Source organism: Eremothecium cymbalariae, chromosome 5 (assembly GCF_000235365.1).
Source record: "Eremothecium cymbalariae DBVPG#7215 chromosome 5, complete sequence".
NCBI classification, from domain to species: domain Eukaryota; kingdom Fungi; phylum Ascomycota; class Saccharomycetes; order Saccharomycetales; family Saccharomycetaceae; genus Eremothecium; species Eremothecium cymbalariae.
Window position 1 is genome coordinate 1,083,140 of NC_016453.1, and position 21,761 is coordinate 1,104,900.

Below are 21,761 nucleotides of genomic sequence, written 5' to 3' on the forward strand. Positions count from 1 at the left end.
TGTGTTGTAGCCATCTTTTTATTTATTTGTACAGTATATGTATCTATTGTATTAATCCATATTTGTTTAACATGCATACCTTTTTCAACGAAAGTTGTTTTAGAAAGTGTTTTATTTAGAAGATACAGAGAAGGAGGAGTCTATCGTTTTTCAGTAGGCTGGGAAGCAGGTTTGTTCATGAGTTCATCGATGATGTGATCTATAAAGTCGGAGAACACATCAGGATGCATAATTTCCGAAGTAACATGTTCATTAAGTTTTCTATTTGTGATATCGTCATTAATTTTGTCATAGTAGTTGGTGTAAGATCGAACGAGGAAACCTTGAATCGCTTTTAAGATGTTTAAGAAGATAGAATCATCTGTAATAAAGTTTTTGACAAGCTCTTTGATTCTGGGTAGCTGTTCCTGAATGTTACTTCTCAGCTTGATGTTCTTTGATAAGACATCGTCGGAACTTTCATATTGAAATGTGGACTGAATGATACCCTTTGCTGCAGATTCTGTGAGTTCACTGAGGAGGTTTCTCAGTTCTACGATCAATTCTGTTCTAGCGTCCATCATATTGTTTACTACTTTGGGAACAGATTCACGGGCAAGGCTTAAAGCAGATGAAGATTTGCTGCTATCAAATGAACGATGCCTTATAGACTTAATTAAACCACCTAACCCAGAGAAATCCAGATAAGTTTCATTTCTTATGTACTGGATATCGAAATTTTGAATTTCATCGCGTAGCATAAGTAGGTTTTTCAAATAAAATAGTTGGGTATCTAAGTTATTCGCAGATACAGAGGTAAAAAGATATGCATTCTTTAGAGATTCAATACAGTCATGGACAATATGATGTGCCAGATCATCAAAAACAGAAGAGTTAACAAGTTGATAAATCTTTGATAATATCGCCAAGGAATATATTAGGGGGGGATGGTAACCTCCCATAGGGTTACTGATGGTATTAGAATTATTAGCGACATTATAGCTTTCTAAAAATTGCGCAACCATTGAACTGCTATCAGAATCCAACGAGTTACTCCTTTCATCGTTTAGATTATTATGGCTTTTTTGGATAATGAATGAATCCTTGGAAGGTTTAAAACGTATCACATATTGATCAACAAAAACTTGGGACCTGAACACCAGTCTAGATTGAATTTCTTGCATCAACGGCTCAAAAAGTCGATCAAATCGTATTTGATTGAACTGCAATTCATACCCATGCGAATCTTCTTCAAATTGAAAATATTTGTTTAGCAAATTAATAGAATCACATAAAATGTTGATGGAATTTTCCCTTAAAACATGAGAACGAACACAATCATAAAGGGGTTCGCACAATTCGAAAAACCAGTCATTTACCTTTACCTTGCTATAATATTCGGGAAAGAACGCTATGAACAGGTTGTATTCCTTTTCACACAATTGTGTGAAGTAAAATAGGCTACTTTGTATGAACTTAACCAGTTTGCGATCTTCGGCGTTAACAAAATTCCAATTTAACTGTGAAGAAATATTTGGTTGCAATAACCTAAATCTAGTATGAAAGTATTGTTCATAAATAACATTCAATAACGATGTAAGTTCTTCCCGGTATCTGTCATTCGATTTTTTGTTAATTCGATCCACTAAAAGTATGACCAAAGACTGGAATTCCTCGGCATTGGCAGCAAATTTATTGTACAACAACGCCTCTCTGGTAGTAGCATTCGAATTGATATCATCCAAAGTTGCAATTCCTTCGCTGACTTCCGAATCCAAGTTTTTAATCGAATTAACCAAATAATTTGTCACTAAGCTGCATGAACGAATCAAACATTGTTTAAACTTTATCCGATACGTTTCCGAATCCTGGTATGAACGATGTAAATCCAAAAATTCCAACGCATTATCAATTTTTCTCAACGTGCTTTTAAATGACTCCTTTTTCACCGCATTGACACCAGAGTATTGGTTCATTTTGCGTGTAATGGGGTCTAGACTTACAAAATAACTCAATTGTTCTGTGATATCCTTGTGCAAAAGGTCCATCTCATGGCATTTATCATATAAGGCATTTGTAGTTTTCTGAAAAGCAATTGATTCAATCGAAATATTGTTAAATCTAGAGACTATATCAGTCAACTGTTGGTTAATGCTACAAGTCTGTCCTAATACCTTTTCAAGTTCCATCGACTTAGAATCCAATTGATCAACATATTGGTTGTATAAGGAATAGTTTGAATTTGAACTCTGTGAATCAATCTGATCCAACTCAAATAGCATTGATGGTCTGCTATCTAATTCGTTAGCCTGCGGCAAGCTACCATATTCGACATTAGCAAACTTTTGCCGTAAACTATCATCCTCAAACACAGTAGGTAGACCGTTTGTAGAAGCAGGATTGAAATTAGATGCAATATTTTGAACCAATGAGTTTTTCCTGCTCCTCGGCATCGTTCGTACTTTTGGAGTTTTCCGTAACTTTTTATCTCTACCTCCCTTCTAGATCTCCAACTTCTGCTTAATATATTATCACCACCATAAATTATTAGGACAGCGGTATAAGTGAACAGTGGTCACGTGATTATACAGAATTGCACAGACTCTACCATAATAGAGACACGACACGCCTTTCCAGTGAGAACTGCATCAGAATCAAATCGACTTGATCGACCAAAGCAAATTCCTATGACATATTATATGATTATGTGTTTATTATCTTTTTTTTGAATATATACAAGAATCGACATACATCAATAGGCGTTAAATAATATCAATAGAGACAATACAAAAAATAGTCATAAGAAACCCCCTAACGCAGGTCTGTTCAACTTTTACTTAGCTTCTCCTCTATCAGCTCTTGTCTAATCTTTTTCTTCTCCGCTTCAATATCGATACCATACTCCTCAGCTATCTTCTTCTCCAACCTCAATCTCTTCTCCAACCTGCTTTTTTTCATCCTTGCCAACTCTGCTTTAATCTCATATGACTCCTTAGGGATTTTATTAAGTGTCTCAGGATCAGGCCAAAAACCAGGAACGTTCAACTTTTTATCAGTATCTGTGCCTATGTAGTACATCACCGCTACAGGTGACAAAAGACAAAAGGCGAACCTAAAAATCTCTAGCTGTGATCTGGTGTATCTGAAAGGAAGTTTCATCATCATTAATGCAGACAAATATAACGGGATTTTTTGCCCAAAGTACCAGACAACCCTAGTTGAAAGTCTCTTCTTGTGATATGTTATGCTCGAAATAGTATTATTCAACGGGGGGTAGTCGTACCGATGAGAGGATTTGAATCAAATGTGTTTTCGTCAATAATAACACTAGAGCTGTTTTGGGGGCTTACCCTGGCTTCATTATAGAAAGTCTTCGGCAAAATTATATAACGATGTGAGCACCTGCCGTTAACGTCAGGTTGCCGTTGGAAGAGGAGTTGCAAGTTGTAAATTGTCGTATTAATATACCCCATTTGTTAGTTCTTATTGAAGTTATGTCCAAGAGAGTCAAGATGGCCCCAATCAACAAAATTTGTACGCACTCAGGTTCGTTCCATGCCGATGAGGCACTTGCTGTGTACATGTTAAGACTATTACCAGAAGCAAAGGACGCTGTGGTTGTGCGTTCTAGAGAACCGGAAAAATGGGAAGAAGCAGATATTGTTGTTGACGTTAGCGGTAAATATGACGGAATTAAATATTTCGACCATCATCAACGTGAATTCTCTGAAACGTTTAACGATGTGTTCAAAACCAAACTTTCCAGTGCTGGTTTAATCTACAAACATTTTGGTCAAGAAATTATCAGGATTATTTGTCCTGTGCTAAGTGAAGATAGCTATGATATACTGTACAATAAGGTTTACAAGGAATTTATCGAAAGTTTAGATGCAAACGATAACGGTATTAATAACTTTGATGCGGAAGAGCTGGGCGTCACACGAAGATTTAGCGATAAGAACATCACGATTCCAGCTATAATCTCCAGGATGAATCCTAGCTGGAATGAAGATTGTTCCCCAGGTAAATTCGACGAGCAATTTTTCAAGGCCTCTAAATTCATCGGTGAATGTTTCGTTAACCTAGTCGAATCATATGGCAAGTCTTGGCTTCCAGCGAAGGACATAGTAAGGCGCGCTGTATTAAACAGAGACACTGCCGACAAAAGCGGCGGCAGCTCAATTATCGTTCTGGACCAATTTTGCCCATGGAAGGAACATCTGTATGAAGTGGAGAAGGAATTGAACATTGAAAATACTATTCTTTTTGTCCTCTTCGAAGACTCCTCCGGCTCTTGGAGAGTCTCCACTGTCCCCGTAAGCTCCACCTCATTTAAATTTAGACAAGGTCTGCTCGAACCATTGAGGGGCCTGAGAGATGAGGAGCTGTCAAAGAAGGCTCAGGTGGAAGGCTGTATCTTCGTCCACGCAAGCGGTTTTATCGGTGGAGCAAAATCAAAAGAAGCTGCATTGCAGCTAGCTTATATGAGTCTTCCATAATCGGCCATCCGTCCATACAGAAACTATTTATAAATATTTATTTTGAATCAAGACAGTAAACAAGTTACACTCGTTAACAAATCCTTGTAGCATAGCCGCCGCTATGAACTATAATCACAAATCCCTGCATAAAAATCCTTGCATATGATACAACAACATGCCCACCCACCTAAGGTAAACAAATTCCACAGACCAAAGAAGTCATCACATTGATCTAGTCAACCTACCCTACGCACATAATGAAACTTCACATCATGTATGTCCCGATCACTCTTGAAATATGTTAGATTAAATAATTTTCCAGCTACTTGCACTTGGAAGAAGAAAAAACGATGCCTTTTAAGATAATAATAACCATTACATCACTAGTCCACCACTGTAGTACCTGTTCTTCTTCGTCGAGAGCGTTTCGAGACCCAAAAAGAAAAATGACGATTATGTACTCAAATGGCCAGATTCCTCGAGCCCGACAGACACACACATACACAGTTTAAAGTTAATCGACTCGCAGCACATCTAAACAATTATTCCTTACCCAAAGAAGGAAAATGTGTTGCTTGCCCAAACCATCACACATACAGAGAGAAGGGCACCAAACGGAAAAAATTACCTTGCTAATCATTATCGTGCTTTTATCATCCTGGCACGGAATGTCTCCACATTTCGGTATCTCACAAGAAAAAAACACACGACGTCGGTCAATCACCAACTACTATTCAGTGAAAGAAAACTGAAACCTGACTACGGCAGAACTACTGGTGCCAGGAGGCTGCAGACCCCAAACAGGCAAAGGCAAGGGAAAACGTCTTTAAAAATTTTTTATAAAAATTCGTAACGCAGTGTTCAACTGCTGCCACGTTTTTTCTTGCTCGATTTGTCTCCTGAAATGAACCTCGCATTTTCATATCATTAAAACCTACATTTCTTACATCCTCAACCCGCTTTCCGGACTGGGAACAAGTCTATCCCTAAAAGACCACCGAACGATCCATGGGGACAGGAAGGACTCAATCAAAAATCATCCTTCCCCGACCTTCATTTTCCATAATCTACCTACGACTTTAGTAGTCCTTTTTCTTTCGTTTTATGCAGTTTTGAACTTTTTTCCACTGACATATCTTCATTATCTTTTCATTTAAAGTTCCTGTCACCGAAAGGCTAACCTAGCTACATTTCCGCTTACCTAACCATCGCGTATAAAAAAATGGTTATTATGCCATAGTGGAGACAGAAAACAAAGAATACGGCTACCTCCTTCTCCTCCCAGCACTAGTCCTTCTTTTACCTATTCATTCGCTATTATTCCCGTACATAAAAAACCCTGTATCTTACGTAGCTTCCATTCCGTATTATCATCGTCACTATTATTATTATTATTATTACAGAAAGAAGACAAGAACGAAAAAGCATAGAACAAAGAAAAACACCGTCAAGCAAACCTTATAAAAACTAGCTACAGATAAACAGATCTGACCTTCATAAGTCTAGTGTCAATCCCTGCCGCATATCGTTTTCTGAAACGAGTTGGTTATACCTGAAACTAGTGAAACAAAGGCAAAAGAAAACTTCAAAATTTTGATTTATTTTTAAAAAATAAAAAGAACTAAAGTTGCGCTGCGCAAGCTTCATAATAAATAAATAAACAAACCAAAACAAGGAGAAGCGTTCAAGGTAGAAGAATCTTTAGACAAGCAACTGCATCTCTTCCTCTTCCTCTTCCTCCTCCTGCTCCCCCTCCCCTCCCCTCCTCTCCTCTCCTTCCCCTACAAACTACTATTAATATCTTTTTCTCTCTATCTCAGATATACTCTCTCTATCTAAAGAAAACGAGATATAGATAGACATAAAGAAGAGGGAAATATATATATATACTGCAAATCCCCAAGTTTGATTTTTGTCCAATCACAGAAAGCTTTACACAACGTCTTACGAGAAGTTTGTTGGTTTTTGGTTTGTCAAGTCTGGTCTTTTATTACTTGAAGAGAAGGATTACGGCTCTTCCAGTAAAATTAATTATCTATCTGTTTTGTTCTTTGTGCGCGTTGAGTGTTGATATATTATTCAACTCATACACAGGAGGAGAATCCTTCTTATCGGTTTTGAAGTTTAATTTCGAGGTCAAAAAAGGCCTCTGGCAAACCGGTAGAAGGCAACAACCAGAAGAATAATAGGAAAGAAGGTCTTGGTTGTGTTTCAATTTTGAGTTGATTTTTCTTTTAAACTTTTTTTTTGGAAAAAACTATTCTTCAAACAGATTTGTATTATACAATCTACAATACGCACACACACACACGCCGGAAACAGGTAGTAACATACGCATACGGTCTCAAATTTATCCCCTTTACGTGTTGTTTCATTATTTTATTTTATTTGTTTTTTTGTTTTTGTTAAAAAAGAAAAATAGTCTCATTTAGATTATTATTAGCGTTTAAGTTGGAAGGGGTGTAGGGATCTCTCTTGTTATTGGTTTGATATTGAAATCTCGGTATCAAATAAGCTAACTAGTAAATTTAAGACATTTTAGAAAGAAAAAAAACGACAAGGATGCCTCTTAAATGGTCTTCTAGGGGCAAGAGAGTTCCTTCTGAGACGAATACTTCTCCAAAAAAATATACGATTGGCTTTTGTACCACTGGAGGAGGTAGTATAGAGGATCGAGCACCGACTAGTCCAAGAAGTTCTATGTCTTCAAATTCAAGCCCTAATTCCAAAAATAACCTCTCGCGCCATTCGCAGTTAAACGGATCTGTCTGTTCAGATGAATTAACTGTGAGAGCTTCTCAGACACAACAAAAAGTGCAACATACTCAAACGCAGATATCTCAACAGCAGCAGCAGCAGGAGCAGCAACATATTTCGTCCATGCAGTTGTCGTTGCCAGTTGCGCAACGTGGGTCGACTGGCCAGCAGCAGCAACAACCGGTTATCCAGCATCAGAGGTCGTTGACGAGCGAAGATGCGAAACACTTTGGTCAGATTACTTCGCAGTCTATTTTTGTGAAGAACTTTGCATTTGACGAACAAGTTTCCGCGTTGTCGTCCTATAATAATCATTCGCAGGTGTCAGTTATGTGTTCGAAGGGTCTTCAAACACCTAGAACCTGGACACTACCGAATCCGCAACAGCTCAATACAGAGACATATGACTCTACTGTATTTAAAGTTGGATGGGTAAACAAAGCGCAGGGCACGGTGCAGCATCCCCCTTCATCGCATAGGGAGGGGCGGTATAGCCATCAACCAACTCCTTCGATGTCGTCGTTGACTTTGGAACGACAAACACATTTTGCCGGCAACAGTAACGGTTCCTCCAACAACAGCAATACCAATCTTAACGAAGCCAATAAAAACAGCGGGAATAGCAACAGTAATAATAATACTAATGGTTATAGCTATTCTACAACCAATTACAAGCTCCACAAAGCCCAGTTAAAAGGGTGTATTTTAAGTCTATACAAATCGGGCCTTGGGAACGTTAAATTCTTTGATCCTTGTTTGGAGTTGAGTCCACATGCAGTTCAGGCGTTGCAGCAGCAGCAGCAGCAGCAGCAGCATAATGAAAGGGCCGATGGTTTATTGCATCCACAACTTAGCACTGCAAGCTATAATTCCACCCTACAGCTCCCCTGCAACAATACTAACCCTGGTGGTACCAACCAAAGCGACATGGATACTAGCTCGTTAGGTGTGGATCCAAATAGCGATGAGCTTATTTCTAGGTTGGATTATGTAAGTCTATCGTATCCACATCCAGAGTTAAAATTGGATAAAAAAGATGATAAGATACTTTCTGGTTCGCTTGAAAGTTTGTGCCATGCCGTCCTTTTCATGCCAACTGATGATAAAAAAAAGGCCATTGATATCTTGTTGCTTCTACCTTTGCTTGACGACTTTAATAAAATTTTGAATTGCTTTAACTTATTTGGTATAATCTTTACGAAACACCCAGATAATGCGGCATCCTCATACAACAAGTACCAGCATTATCAGATCGATCTGGAGGTTGATCGCTTGATGACACAAAGACTCGCTCTGGTTGTTAAAACTGTCTTAGATATGTTCCCTGGATTCTTACTAGATGATAAGATTTTTCAGTCCGTTATTGTCTTACTGGACACCATTTCATTTCATGATGAAGACATCTCGCAGACAATGAAGATACGTATTGCTGAAAAGCAAGCTGAATTAAACAAGTTGACGTCATTCATATACGAACCCCTGCAGCCTGCGAAACTAGAAGCTCTTGTGAAAGTGTCGAATTTTTTGAAATTAGACACAGAAAAGATTGCAAACCAAATTCATAGAATAAACCTCAAGTTCAGTAAAGTCTGGAGCCCACAATTGGATTATTCCTTGCTTTACGATTCACAATACTGCTATAGACATGTTGAGTTGAATCCATTGGTTTTCTTTAATGAGAGGAATGTTCAGTACTTGTGTCGGTTAATGGTTACCCATGTTTTTAGCACCGATAGAGATATGACTCCAAACAAACGTGCAGAAATATTGACAAAATGGGTTCAGCTAGGCTGTAAATTCGAAAAATTAGGAGATATGGTATCTTGGCTAGCTATTGCAACCATTATATGTTCCATTCCAATGTTAAGATTGACCAAGACTTGGCAATTTGTTTCGGATACATATTTGAAAATCATTTTTAAAGACTGGGTTCCAACAATCGTTCAGTTGGATAGAAGACAAATGTCTTCAAAATCTACAAACAGCGTTTTCATCTTAGCTCCTCCAAATTTAAATGATGCTTTTATTAGGGATAATGTGATTCCTTACTTTGGTGATTTGGTAATTAGAGCCGATGATTTGCCTAGGGAAACCAAATACAAATACTTGGAGAAGAAGATTCGTCGTACTAAGAATGCATTTTATAAATGGCAGCAGAGGTTGGATCAAGCATTTGAACAAGCGAAAAAATCATCATCATCATCCAAAGTTTTGAGAGCGGAAGATAACGGTTCAGAAGATGTTGCCGATTTCTATCATTATTGGAAACTTCACATGGAACTACCAGCTATGAACATTGAAACCATTATGGGATTGAGTTTGAAAGTCGAACCACCGTCTTTAAATTACAACGTTTATTCCAAACCATTTCCTTCTCGATGCTCACTGATTAACGGAGGCTATTTGCCCATTTTGTTTACATCATTATTGCAAAGCTATTCTTTATTCCCACAAGAATTATTGATCGCAGCAGCAGCTCAAAACAATAGAACATCTACTTTGGGCGCTGTAACTACACCTACTAATAGAGTCAGTCAACTTTCTGTAAGCACACGTATGCAAGCTCAAGGGACTTCTGTTACTGAAACGACAGGCGTTACTGGTATTTCAACTATCGATGAACCAATAGTTAAAGAGATTTCGTCGAAAGTATCAAATGAAAAAGTTTTTCTGAAGTTTATCCGGGATTTGTTTAACATTGACATACATGTGTTTCACATATCGGATGACTTAGTCTTCAAATCAATTCGTGATTATGAAAATATCTCTAAATCGAAGAATTCGATAATTCAGACTCCCAAAAGGTCATCTCATCAATCAAATATCCTTCCTGATCTCTCTGCCCTTAGTGGTGCTTTAGAAGGTCTCGAACTATTTAATAATATCAGCCGCAGTCCAGAAGTTGTATCAGAATTTACTGTTCAAGTTGTTTTGAAATGTGCCACATTAGAAAAGATTTTCGATATATTGGTTTTGACCACTCGTGTTTTTTCTAACCTCGTTACTACCAATGATCTAGTTGCATACTTTTGCAGTGAAAGAGCTCGTAAAGATAAGAATCCTTTGAAAACTTCTAACAACGATAATAATAATATTGGTTTATTGGACTTTGCCCTAATAAGTCTAATAATGGATAATGATTTATTCACTGAAACTTTCTTTAATAATTACAAGAGTTTTACTACCACATTATTCGTTTTGGAAAATCTTGCTAAGAGATTTATTGGTGCAAAGTCATGTGCTGTATCTATTAATCGTATTAAAATGAGCAAACCTTCAGGATTATCACGGCGATCTTCAGTCAATCAAAACAATCCACAACAAGTTGATCAAAGAACTTCTTCTGCTAGCAGTGGTATGTTTACTCTGGAATATGATGATGTGAAGTTCCCAGTTTGGGATCAAAAGGTAACAAATAACGATCTATGTCCTTTAAGTTACTTGGCCAAAATTCAACTTGGAGTCTTGGAGTCTTTATACCATTTCATTAAGGAGCATTACGCTGATTTTACAGATGATTTGAAAAATAGTAAGACTTTCTTAGATGTACTAAAGATTATTAATCAAGAGGTCTATGAAGAATGGGATAAAAGATTGGAGGAGTTTAGAAAATCTACTAAAAATGGCAGTACTCCCTCCGTTGAAGTCCTAAGTATAACCGAGCTAGAAAAACTCCAGGCCCAATTACAAGAATTGTTTAACAATATTAAATCATCGTATCAGCGTCAATTATACCGCCCGTTAGGTGTTACCAGAACACATAGAAGAGTTAATGATCTCCTTACTTCATTTAAATCACATACATCAATGTCTGGAGCTATCATGAATGGAACGGATAGTACCCTAGATAAAATGGCCACCAGCTTTACAAAGCTTAAATTTAACGATTATGATGGGATGATATCTTGGCTTTATCAATTGGATCATTTTATTATGGATAAATTGAGGATGATTTCCGGCCATACATGGATCGAAGTTTCCCAAATATTAGAATCGTTATCAAATGAATCTTTGTTTTCATTTAGGTATCCACTACAGAGTATTTCGAACAATGTTGTGGCCAGTGGTAATTCTCAGTTAGATGATTTGGAAATCTTAGATGTATTTCAATGGTTGTCAACATTGGAGACTGAAGATGGTTCCCCTGTTATGGAATATCTACCTCCATCTGTTCAGTTGATAATTAAGCTACACGTCGCCCTAACTCGATTCTTTGTGGTTCATATTTCTCACTTGCATTCAAGCTATGAAACAAGAGTTAATACTTGCTCTGTAATCTTGCAAATGTTGAATTTTGTTCATTTAAAGAATACTGAAGTTGATCTTTTTGATGTGGATGATGCTAGTGCGAAAGGAAATCCAGCGACAAATATTTCACCCCATGTGCCCTCTTTTATTGAAACTGCTATTTCGAATGCAATTGTTTCTCCAGAGTCAAGATTTTTTGAAATGTCTTGGAAGCAAAGTTACCAAAATATTTCCGACCAGTCCAATATCAAACTGACATTTATGGGTTCTATGTTAAATGTTTTGGATAAAAGCGCAAGGAATTTTTCAAATGCCGATTCCAAGTATTCTTTGAAACCTAAAAATTTATCCCCTTGTCCAGGATGGTTTATTTCGAGATTATTGGAGATTACACAACTTGTTCCAAATATGAGTATTGAAAACTCTAAAATGGTGAATTTTGATAAAAGGAGATTTATTAATAATATTGTTGCCAATTATCAAGATTTGATTCCTAATGTGGATCACTATCCTTCGTGGGATAAATCACAAGATAAGTTGGAATTCGGCTCTGTTTTGTTTTATTCTGGAGTTGATTCTAATAAAGCTTTCAGGAAGGCTAGTAAAGATGCTGCTACAAATGAGGCCAGGCAATTGAAGTTTCAATCAATGGGACTGTTTAATGATATTCTAGTTGCAGAGGTTTACAAAATTCAAAGAGATCAAAAAATGATGGAGCAATTAGCAATACAAGATCATGAATATAAGCGTAGTATGGCTTCTCAGTTCCCAATGAGACCATCTATTTCAGTTGCTAGTCCAACTTGTGGCACACCTCTGAATGGAAAGTATCCGAGCATAAGTCAAAATTCACTCGGTGTGAACGTATCAAACAATATGTCACTTTCCGTAGGTAGACATGGGAGAGCTTCTGTGTCTTCTAGAACCTCAGTGATTTCAAATTCGACAACAGTTGCACCATTAGGAAATACTGTGCCTACAACACCTGCGACAACTACCTCGCATCATGGAAGTATGGGTAAAAAGATCGGTGGATTCCTACGAAGACCCTTCTCCATTAGTGGGTTCAGTTCTTCTTCATCACAGGGCAGTAGTGCAAACTCTGTGATACTCCCCGGCGTTCAATCAAATGGATCTATCTCCCCATACGAGCTACCTGATATATTGAACGAGATTCAAGATGTAAAGCCGGCAACGTCCCTAAAGACTTTTGAAATTAAGTCATGCATTCCAGTTAATAACTACAGGCAGGATCCTGATATGATGCACTGTTTCAAGATCATAATGGAAGATGGTTCCCAACATACAATCCAAGGTACGGATGAAATTGATATGAATGAATGGATAAAGGCTATTATACTATCCAAGAGATACTCCTTCCACTCTAAAAAGTTTAAAGGCAAGACTTCAAATAAGATATTTGGGGTTCCAGTGGAAGATGTTTGTGAAAGAGAAGGTGTTATGATTCCCAACATAATTGTGAAATTGTTGGATGAAATTGAATTACGCGGCTTAGACGAGGTAGGTTTATACAGAGTACCTGGTTCGGTTGGTAGCATTAATGCTTTGAAGAGTGCTTTTGATGAGGAAGGTGCCCTCAACAATACATTTACACTAGAGGATGATAGATGGTTTGAGATAAATACGATTGCTGGGTGCTTCAAACTATATTTAAGGGAATTACCGGAGTCATTATTTACTAAAGAAAAAGTCGATAACTTTGTTGACCTTATGGCGTGTTTCAAAAGTCGGGAAATTGACTTATCAAATTTCCAGAATGAGGTAAAGCTGTTGTTAAAATCTTTGCCTGTTTTCAATTACCACATCTTAAAAAGGTTGTTTATGCATTTGAATCGAGTGCATCAACATGTGGAAAATAATAGAATGGATGCTAGCAACTTAGCTATTGTGTTTTCTATGTCGTTTATTAATCAAGACGATTTAGCCAGTACTATGGGACCTACATTAGGTTTATTGCAGATGCTATTACAATACCTAATTAGAAATCCGGAGCATTACTTCATCTGAGACTTTTTCCTTACTTTAGTATACGCTAGTTTTTTGGTTTTTATTTCTCCCATCATATTCGTTCCCATCCTGTTGTACCAACCGCCATGTTGGGAAAGAACTATGTATATCCTGTAATAAACTACTGATATCTTATGTTTACTTCTAATACTATTAATGATTACATATTTACAGCATCCTTTTAACTAATCTCTTGTTACTATTTACAGTTGAGAGGCGAAGCTATCTAAATATATAAATCTAACTTCATAATACTATCTTGGAGGTCAAATCACATGGGTACTTACTTATGGGATACTTGATACTTGATATCTCGGACTTTAATTAATATTACTGATTCTTTTTAAGGTCAGATCTGCGAACTATTTTAATACGAGAATTTGATTTCTCCTCCTTTGCAGCTTCCTGCATTTTAAATTGTTTCTCTTTCATCTCCGCCCTTCTTTCCGCTTGTTCCCTAGCATTCTTAATGTTTTCTCTAAAACTCTCTATTATACCTTTTGGAGGGCCTTCGCTTGCAGGTTGAGGATGTTTAACAATTTCAGCAATATTTAACTTACCTCTAATATAGGAGTTCTTCAACAAAAGGGTCTGCACTACGGAACATATACCATTCATGGTCAAATAAACTACCACACCACTGGATAAATTCATAGTAGCAGGGATCGTCAACAGTGGCAAAAAGGTAAAGAGCTTCTTCATCTGGGGTGAAAACTGCTGCGCACCTGATTCACCACCACTTCTTGCCAAAGATATGAATAAGGCAGCAGTGAGTGTTTGTAAACCTAGATATGGATCCGCTTGAGTCAAATCTTTGAACCAAGCTATACCTTGAGTGGAAAACCCATCCACAGGATAGTTAGCCATTTGTCTAATACCTGCAAAGAATGAAATAGCGATTGGTAGTTGAAGAATTGGCACAGCCAGGTACCGATTTTTAATGCCATTTTCATTTAACAACTTTCTGCGTTTCATGGTTATTTTCTGTGCCTCGGCCACATCTGCATATTGCATAAGTTCTTTATTAACTTTATCTAATTCCGGTTTGACCCTAGATGTACGACCAAATAAGTCAGAATATTTGACATACAATGGAAACATCAGGACTCTTATCATCACCGTTGTAACACAGATGGTTCCCCACCATGGTAACCCACAATATACATGTACATGTTCCAGAATGTTTTGTATAATATCTGTTGGCCAAAACCAAGAGTTAGCCATGCCAATAGAAGACAAATATCCAATCTGATTTGAAGCATCACCGACTGCCTGAATGCCTTGTTCTAACTCTATGCTATCAAAAGACGGTAACTGTGTTTGAATTTCAGACACTGATGATGTAGATGATACGACGTCTGAAGTAGTAGTCGATGATTCAGCAGTAATACTTGAGTTATGACGAATGTTCCCGAAAGAAAGACCCACAGGTCTCCACATAGAATGAATATTCGCCCTAGCATGCGTTGAAGCACGTAAAATAGAATATTTAAGCATTTCAACAGGCACTTTAGACCTCAAATCTCTTATGCTTTTATTGTTCAAGTGAAAGATACCTTGGTTGCAGTACAGTTGTATTTAGTACCTCTAACAAAAAAATTTTCATTTGCGGTACTGAAAAGTTAGCTGAATGGTCAACATATCACAAGAAGAAAGTGGCATTTAGAGTTCTGATTGCTGAGATCATTAGTGTTTATGCTTCAAGATTCTCCTCATTATATTACATACTTTGCTGGACTGGGAACTAGTCGTTCGAAATAATTGGTTCCGCAAACAGCTTTGATTGTTCAATCAAGTGGGAATGAACCGTCTCTCAGTTCAGAAATCTCTGATGCAAAAGTGTCTCAATAGGCAATTTGATCAGCTGTTTGAGCAATTCCGTGATACTCATCAGAGTTCGTGTAGTACAGAATTGTTACAAGTTTGTTTGTCAGTAGCTGCGCAGGAGGGTCATATAAAAACCGTTAAGTATCTTTGGAATAAATTTGTGTTGAAGAGCAGAATCTTGGTCGTCAGACCACAAGTGCTAGCTGATATAGGGAATCTGGTATTTCATAATGGGGAACATAGGATATTACAAGGTATATCGAGTCATTACGATAGATTTTACAGATATGAGAAGGGCGATGAATGGGATAGATACAAATATCACCTGCGAAGATTGGTAGTGGAAGGTTATGCGAGATACAATAATGACAGAACACCATTTGAAAAGAAGTGGAAAAGTTTTAAGAAAAATGTTGATCATGAACTAAGTAACTATCCTATATGTGTATGGGACTTCCCATATTTGACCCAGTCTATGAAAGATATGAATGAATATAAACTCACCAAGATGTTATTTCACACTGGCGTACAAGACATCTTTAATGATTGTAGTACAACGTTACTACTTAATATGATATTGTTGCAGCCTGATATACACATCACCAAGAAGCTTGCTCTTTTCAAGAAGTTTGTAGATCTCACATCTTGTGATAAGACCAAATGTTTTGAAGATACCATAGTGATCCTAGTTCGTCTCTTGAACTACACTCAATGTAAAGAAGACCTAATACCCTATATGCTTGAATCCGGAATTCCTATTACTAAAAACGCAATGCGCATCTACGATTCAAAGGTCTGCACTGACATAATATCCAAGGCTAATATAGTTGGTTAATATCACTTCTATAATGTTCATTAATGATCGGCCTCCGTCTTCGATGCCCGAGCACAAACTGATAATATGGATGTATAACACGGGTCTACAACTTTTGAGGCTTGTAACGATAACAAGTTTTCACCGGTCTACAATTGGATAGATACAGAACAATTCGTCTTTTGGAGGTTAAAAGGAGTTTTAAAGGAACAATTGGATCTCACAGGTGTTTGTCTGAAGGAAACATTTATTACTAATGAGCACTGACGCACCCATCAACTTCTTCAAGGGTCATCCATCTTTCCGACTATTACCTGGCAAAAATATCGCCAAAACTGCAAACGACATTCTTAAGCCAGAACGACTTGAATATGATGATTTAAATGAAGATAGGCATCCACTTAGCTATGGTCCAAAGGAAGGTTCACTGTGGGTACGTTGTGTCATCTCTCAGTTTGTGAATAAATGCTTTAAACCTTTAATGCCCACAAAACCGGAATATATCAACTTGACAGGTGGGGCGTCTTATGGTATTATGAACATCTTGGAGCAGTGTACACTGCCTCATACAGGGTATACAAGACAAGCATTCCTTATTTCCCCAACTTATTTCTTAATAAATGAGACATTTATTGATGCCGGTTTCGGTGGTAAATTGACAGCTGTTAATGAGACACAGAATGGGCTAGACGTCGAATTTTTAGAGGCTAAGTTGGCTGAATTCGAGTACGATGCTCTTCTAAATCCGCAGCACGGTGAAGAAAGGGGCCTGAATCTGATTAACATGAGTGGGAGATCTCGAACTAAAAAAGTATATCGTTATGTTATGTATTTGGTGCCAACTTTCTCTAATCCTAGTGGGAAGACATATTCTGTATCTACAAGGTTAAAGTTAGTTGAATTGGCTAGAAAATACGACATTTTGTTAATATCAGATGACGTATATGATTTGTTGGTTTATGACCAACCTTGTGATGCTTTACCAAAATGTTTGCCGAGGTTGACGCACTTAGACAGAGCTTCATATGAATATGGGGAGAATGGGTATGGGAACACTATATCCAATGCTACATTCTCTAAAGTGATTGCACCTGGGTTAAGATGCGGTTATCAAGAATCAGTTAACATGAACTTAGTCTACCAGCTATCTCAAGGTGGTGCAAACATATCCGGTGGCTCGCCGGCTCAACTAAATAGCATGCTTATTGGAACGCTCTTTATCAACGGAGAGGCTGATGTCATTCTTGAGGATCTTCGAACTATATACAAATACCGGGCAACAGTTTTGTATGATGCAATCAAGAAATACTTACCAAAAAAGACCATATATTCTCAACAAGCTGGGGGTTATTTCTCATGGTGCACTCTACCGGAAGGTTATAATTGTCATGATATATGCGAAATATTAGAAAAGGATCACAATATTATACTTGCAAATGGCTCACATTTTGAAGTATATGGGGATGAAAGAAACTGGGGTCTCACCTCTGTTAGAATATCCATCAGTTTTCTAGAAGCCGATGATATTGCGAAAGGAGTTAAAATTTGGGGACAAGTTTGCCATGAATATGCTAATAAGCATCATCTAACTTTTTGAATAATCAAAATATTGCAAAGCTTTTCAACCTATATATATATAGAGGTTTTATATAAGGATGTTTATTTCTTAATTATGTTTTACTTAGTTGTCACATGCCTAATGGTAGTTCTTAATGTTTGTTGTTAAAATCGGGATGCGTCTACTAGTGCGAACCAAGTAGCCAAGCTGAGGCAATGGCAAAATGGAACCAAAAGAAAAGGATATCAATTACTCAAAGCTATTATGCAATTTAGTCACTGATGCATATTCTTTGAATGAAGTGGTTGTATCTTTCTTATATCAGTTATTCCCACGCGATCTCTTTGTTAGAGCTTTCTCCTTGCTTGAATCAGGAAACATGTTTATATATATCTGGAATGACGAAAAATATACCCAATTGATCCAAGCCACTGAAGTTGCTGAGAATGTTCATGGAACGAAAGCAACTGATGTTGGGATCGGAGATCCCAACAGGCAATACAGAAGTTGTGGGAATGCAGCTGACTATCCAGAAGAAGAACCAGAGGGATCGCACTCCGAGCAATTAGGTCTACAAATAGCTGCATTTTACGAAAACCGCCAACAGCTACTCTACAGGTTGATCATAAAGGAGGAGCATGAAGACGATTCTCCAATATATGTGGATTTGGACCATTGGTTCTGTTCCTGTGATGAGTTTAATGGACTCCTTCACGATGCCGCTTCATCCCCAACATTCCATTCTAAGGAGGAACTTACTAGTTCCTACACTGAGAATACAGACAACCAAGATTCATTTGCAAGGTTAGGCACACTGGACTTAACAGGCATATTTATAAAACACGAGAAATTAATGTGCTCTCATCTCTTAGCATTCGCAATCCTCCTACAAACACATGAAAAAATATTACGCTATTTCAGTAAGGGCCCCTCGACTCAAATATTCATGATAAATATATGCAGCACCGATGAATGGTTGAAGTTGCATTTAAACATTGTATGATCACGGGTATGATTACGTGTCTTGCAAAGCTGACCGAAAACTTGCCACAACTAGACAGAGAACTTTCAAGAGCGGCTGAAACGTGTAAAGAAGATACCAACCTAACCAAAATACACGTTGAATATACGTATACGGTCTTACAACAATAACACGCATCATAATGCAGCAATCTAATTTCAAACCACTCTTGTGATGTTCAAAGGCAGCTAGCCAATGTGATGTCACTTTAAACGTTGATGAATAAGAATTTTCGAAACACTTTTGGGATTTAAGTTGCTTGACTAAACCAATGATAACTTTTGAAAGCATACAGTTTTATCTATATTGGCATTGGGGTTTATCAGATTTACTGTACACGAGCGATATCTAGTAATTGCTGATTTGACATCTTATTTCATACGCTTCATTCTTTATTGTAATTATGCCAGATTCGAAAGAAAACCAAGGAAGTTATTCTATGTATCCACCATCTCCAGTACCTCCAGCAGCCCAAATACCACCAGGAGCTGCAGCTGCAGCTGCTAACTCATATATTTACACAAATCCGTACCATTCTCAATATAACTATGGTTACCCACTCGGAATAGAAATTTATCCTTCCCAAACGATGCAATATATGGGGTATCATCAGCCAGCAATGGCTTATGGTAGTTATGGTGGGCCAGCACAAGGTGCAGTTCCAATGAAGAAGAAGTTTTACAGCAATAATACCAACTATAAGAAGGACAACCAATCTAATGGCAATGTAGGTGCTGGTTCTATGATGCTTAATGGGGTAAACCACAGCAATGGGAATAACAACGTTGCTAATATGGATTCTAATAAACCAGTGCAGGTAACCATTAAAAACTTGTTCAAGTTTGAACTGGGCAATAGCAACAGTGTTCGTATAGATGGCTTAAAAATCGAATATCCTATGTATGTGAACACTACTGCTGAGGAATTCGCGAAGGCTAAGGTAAAGAGGCATATATTAAGATTGGAAGCTTTGAAGGACTTGGAGAGTAAGAAGGATGTGCCTGTATCTAAAAAGGATTCTGATCAGAAGGACAGAAAGTCAAATTCAGAACAAAAATTCAGAGAGGCCGCTTCTACCGAAGATGATAAAGTTGAATCTAAAAGGCATACTGAACATGCAGAAATAAGGGATTCTAAAAATGAAGAGCAGTCTATAAGAAAGGACAGACACGATGCTGAAGTCTCGAATAGTTCTAACAGGGATCCTTCACCTAAAAAAGATGAATACAAACAATCACAGAATTTGGGTAAGAAAAAGGAGGATTCTGAGTCCAATTCTTTTACTGCATCAACTAATGTGAAAAGTGAGGACAAAAGAGGTGATGCGCCAGTTAAAACGTTAAAGCCGTGGTCCCAAATAGCTTCAAGCGCCGTTAGCAAAACTAAACCTATTTCTATAACTACATCAACGTTATCAAAAAGAGAGAAGAAGTATGTTCCATCTAACATTAAAGGTTCAGAACCTGTCGGTGCGGTTGCATTAAGGATGAGCTTTGACAGGGACTACAAGAAATATGTGAATGACACTGCTCCAGAAACAACAAAGGCTATTAACACAATTGTTCCCAGGGGTATATTGAACAAGGGTAATATCTGCTTTATGTCTTCTGTTCTACAAGTGTTGCTATTTTGCAAACCATTTATCAGCATGTTGAATGCAGTTTGCACAAGAACAGGAACAAAATCAAGTTGTTCACTTCCGCCGTTGCTAGATGCCTGTTTAGACTTCTATAAGGAATTTGATAAAGGTAATTTCGAAAAGGAAAGAGGTGAGAAACAGTCAATTTCTGGAAATAACGGGAAAGCCTCTAAAGGTGTGACTCGTTTGCCCTTAGCTGATGTAATTGATCCTGAATCATTTTACAAGAGTATCTCAAAATTGTCTATGTTCAGAGAGTTACAATGGGGCCACCAAGAAGATGCGGAGGAATTTTTAACTCATTTTCTAGATCAATTACATGAAGAGTTTGTTTCTGCTATAAACACTTTGAGCTCTAATGAAATCATGAATTTGTTGCAGAGTATATCAGATGATGAGCTAAAAACTGAGTTTATAAGATCATTGCCTAAGTATAAGAGTTCTGATTTCGTAAGGAAAATGAGCGCAGAATTAAAAACACTGATTGAAAATTACGGCAGCAATCCAGAATCTGAAAGCAATTCTAACGGAGATGAAGATATTTGCGAATGGCATGAAGTAAGTAAGAAAGGTAAAAGGGCTAAAAATGCTGTGAAAAGAACAATGGAAGTAGAGCCTTCTCCTATTATGTCCATATTTGGTGGCGAATACAGATCAGTATTAGACATTCCACAAAACAAGGAGTCGCAATCAATAACTTTGGATCCTTTCTACACATTACATTTACACATTTCAGATCCCGAAGTAAACGATCTAGAATCAGCTTTCAAGAAGTTCAGCGATTTCGAATATTTACCATATAAGGCTGATTCGGGGAATGATGTAGAAGCTAAAAAACAAGCATTTATTGATCGCTTACCTCAGGTGCTGCTTATTCAGTTGAAGAGATTTGAATTTGTTAATAATAATTCAGAAAGAAGAGAGTTGGTTAATTATAATGCGTACAATGGGCGCATTGAAAAAATTTGCAAATGGATCAAGTATGACCACGACTTAACTATTCCAAAGGAAGCGCTTTCATCAATTAATGCAAAATTCTTGTTCTCTGATAATGACACTAGCTACAAGTTAACTGGTGTGGTTTATCACCATGGGCTTTCATCCAGCGGCGGGCATTACACAGCAGACGTACTACATCAGGATGAAGAAAAATGGTACAGAATTGATGATACGACTGTTACGGAAATAAATAAAGAAGAAGTTGTCACAGGTGGCGAAGAGGGATCTCATTCAAGAACAGCATACATTCTGATCTATCAAAGAGCTTAAATTAAACTGGAGTTGAAACCACAGCTAGCTTGCTCGATCTTATAATCTGCGACCTCTTTTTAGCGATATATTAACGGTATCTCATATTAATAATAATATATACCATAGGATATATATATAAAGCACAGGTATTATTTCTT

The 21,761-nt window shown here is 37.5% G+C and overlaps 9 protein-coding genes across 9 annotated transcripts; 6 read left to right on the forward strand and 3 right to left on the reverse strand.

The window, feature by feature from the left end:
- Positions 1-140: 140 nt before the first annotated feature.
- Positions 141-2,432, reverse strand: COG3 (Golgi transport complex subunit COG3; the record flags this gene model as incomplete). The annotated part of the gene is made up of 1 exon (XM_003647045.1): positions 141-2,432. One exon carries the CDS (start codon positions 2,430-2,432, stop codon positions 141-143), a length of 2,292 nt encoding a protein of 763 aa, XP_003647093.1.
- Positions 2,433-2,805: 373 nt separating this feature from the next.
- PET100 (Pet100p) lies at positions 2,806-3,144 on the reverse strand (the record flags this gene model as incomplete). Its single annotated transcript, XM_003647046.1, has 1 exon — positions 2,806-3,144. One exon carries the CDS (start codon positions 3,142-3,144, stop codon positions 2,806-2,808), a length of 339 nt encoding a protein of 112 aa, XP_003647094.1.
- Positions 3,145-3,473: 329 nt separating this feature from the next.
- Positions 3,474-4,478, forward strand: MYG1 (Myg1p; the record flags this gene model as incomplete). Its single annotated transcript, XM_003647047.1, has 1 exon — positions 3,474-4,478. One exon carries the CDS (start codon positions 3,474-3,476, stop codon positions 4,476-4,478), a length of 1,005 nt encoding a protein of 334 aa, XP_003647095.1.
- A 2,544-nt stretch (positions 4,479-7,022) lies between these two features.
- On the forward strand, positions 7,023-13,493 carry BEM2 (GTPase-activating protein BEM2; the record flags this gene model as incomplete). The annotated part of the gene is made up of 1 exon (XM_003647048.1): positions 7,023-13,493. One exon carries the CDS (start codon positions 7,023-7,025, stop codon positions 13,491-13,493), a length of 6,471 nt encoding a protein of 2,156 aa, XP_003647096.1.
- Positions 13,494-13,823: 330 nt separating this feature from the next.
- On the reverse strand, positions 13,824-14,990 carry OXA1 (membrane insertase OXA1; the record flags this gene model as incomplete). Its single annotated transcript, XM_003647049.1, has 1 exon — positions 13,824-14,990. One exon carries the CDS (start codon positions 14,988-14,990, stop codon positions 13,824-13,826), a length of 1,167 nt encoding a protein of 388 aa, XP_003647097.1.
- A 304-nt stretch (positions 14,991-15,294) lies between these two features.
- Positions 15,295-16,155, forward strand: PET122 (Pet122p; the record flags this gene model as incomplete). Its single annotated transcript, XM_003647050.1, has 1 exon — positions 15,295-16,155. One exon carries the CDS (start codon positions 15,295-15,297, stop codon positions 16,153-16,155), a length of 861 nt encoding a protein of 286 aa, XP_003647098.1.
- A 235-nt stretch (positions 16,156-16,390) lies between these two features.
- On the forward strand, positions 16,391-17,731 carry Ecym_5542 (2-aminoadipate transaminase; the record flags this gene model as incomplete). The annotated part of the gene is made up of 1 exon (XM_003647051.1): positions 16,391-17,731. One exon carries the CDS (start codon positions 16,391-16,393, stop codon positions 17,729-17,731), a length of 1,341 nt encoding a protein of 446 aa, XP_003647099.1.
- Positions 17,732-17,915: 184 nt separating this feature from the next.
- On the forward strand, positions 17,916-18,695 carry SHU2 (Shu2p; the record flags this gene model as incomplete). The annotated part of the gene is made up of 1 exon (XM_003647052.1): positions 17,916-18,695. One exon carries the CDS (start codon positions 17,916-17,918, stop codon positions 18,693-18,695), a length of 780 nt encoding a protein of 259 aa, XP_003647100.1.
- A 421-nt stretch (positions 18,696-19,116) lies between these two features.
- On the forward strand, positions 19,117-21,621 carry UBP3 (mRNA-binding ubiquitin-specific protease UBP3; the record flags this gene model as incomplete). Its single annotated transcript, XM_003647053.1, has 1 exon — positions 19,117-21,621. The coding sequence occupies one exon, from the start codon at positions 19,117-19,119 to the stop codon at positions 21,619-21,621; it is 2,505 nt and encodes an 834-aa protein (XP_003647101.1).
- Positions 21,622-21,761: the final 140 nt, after the last annotated feature.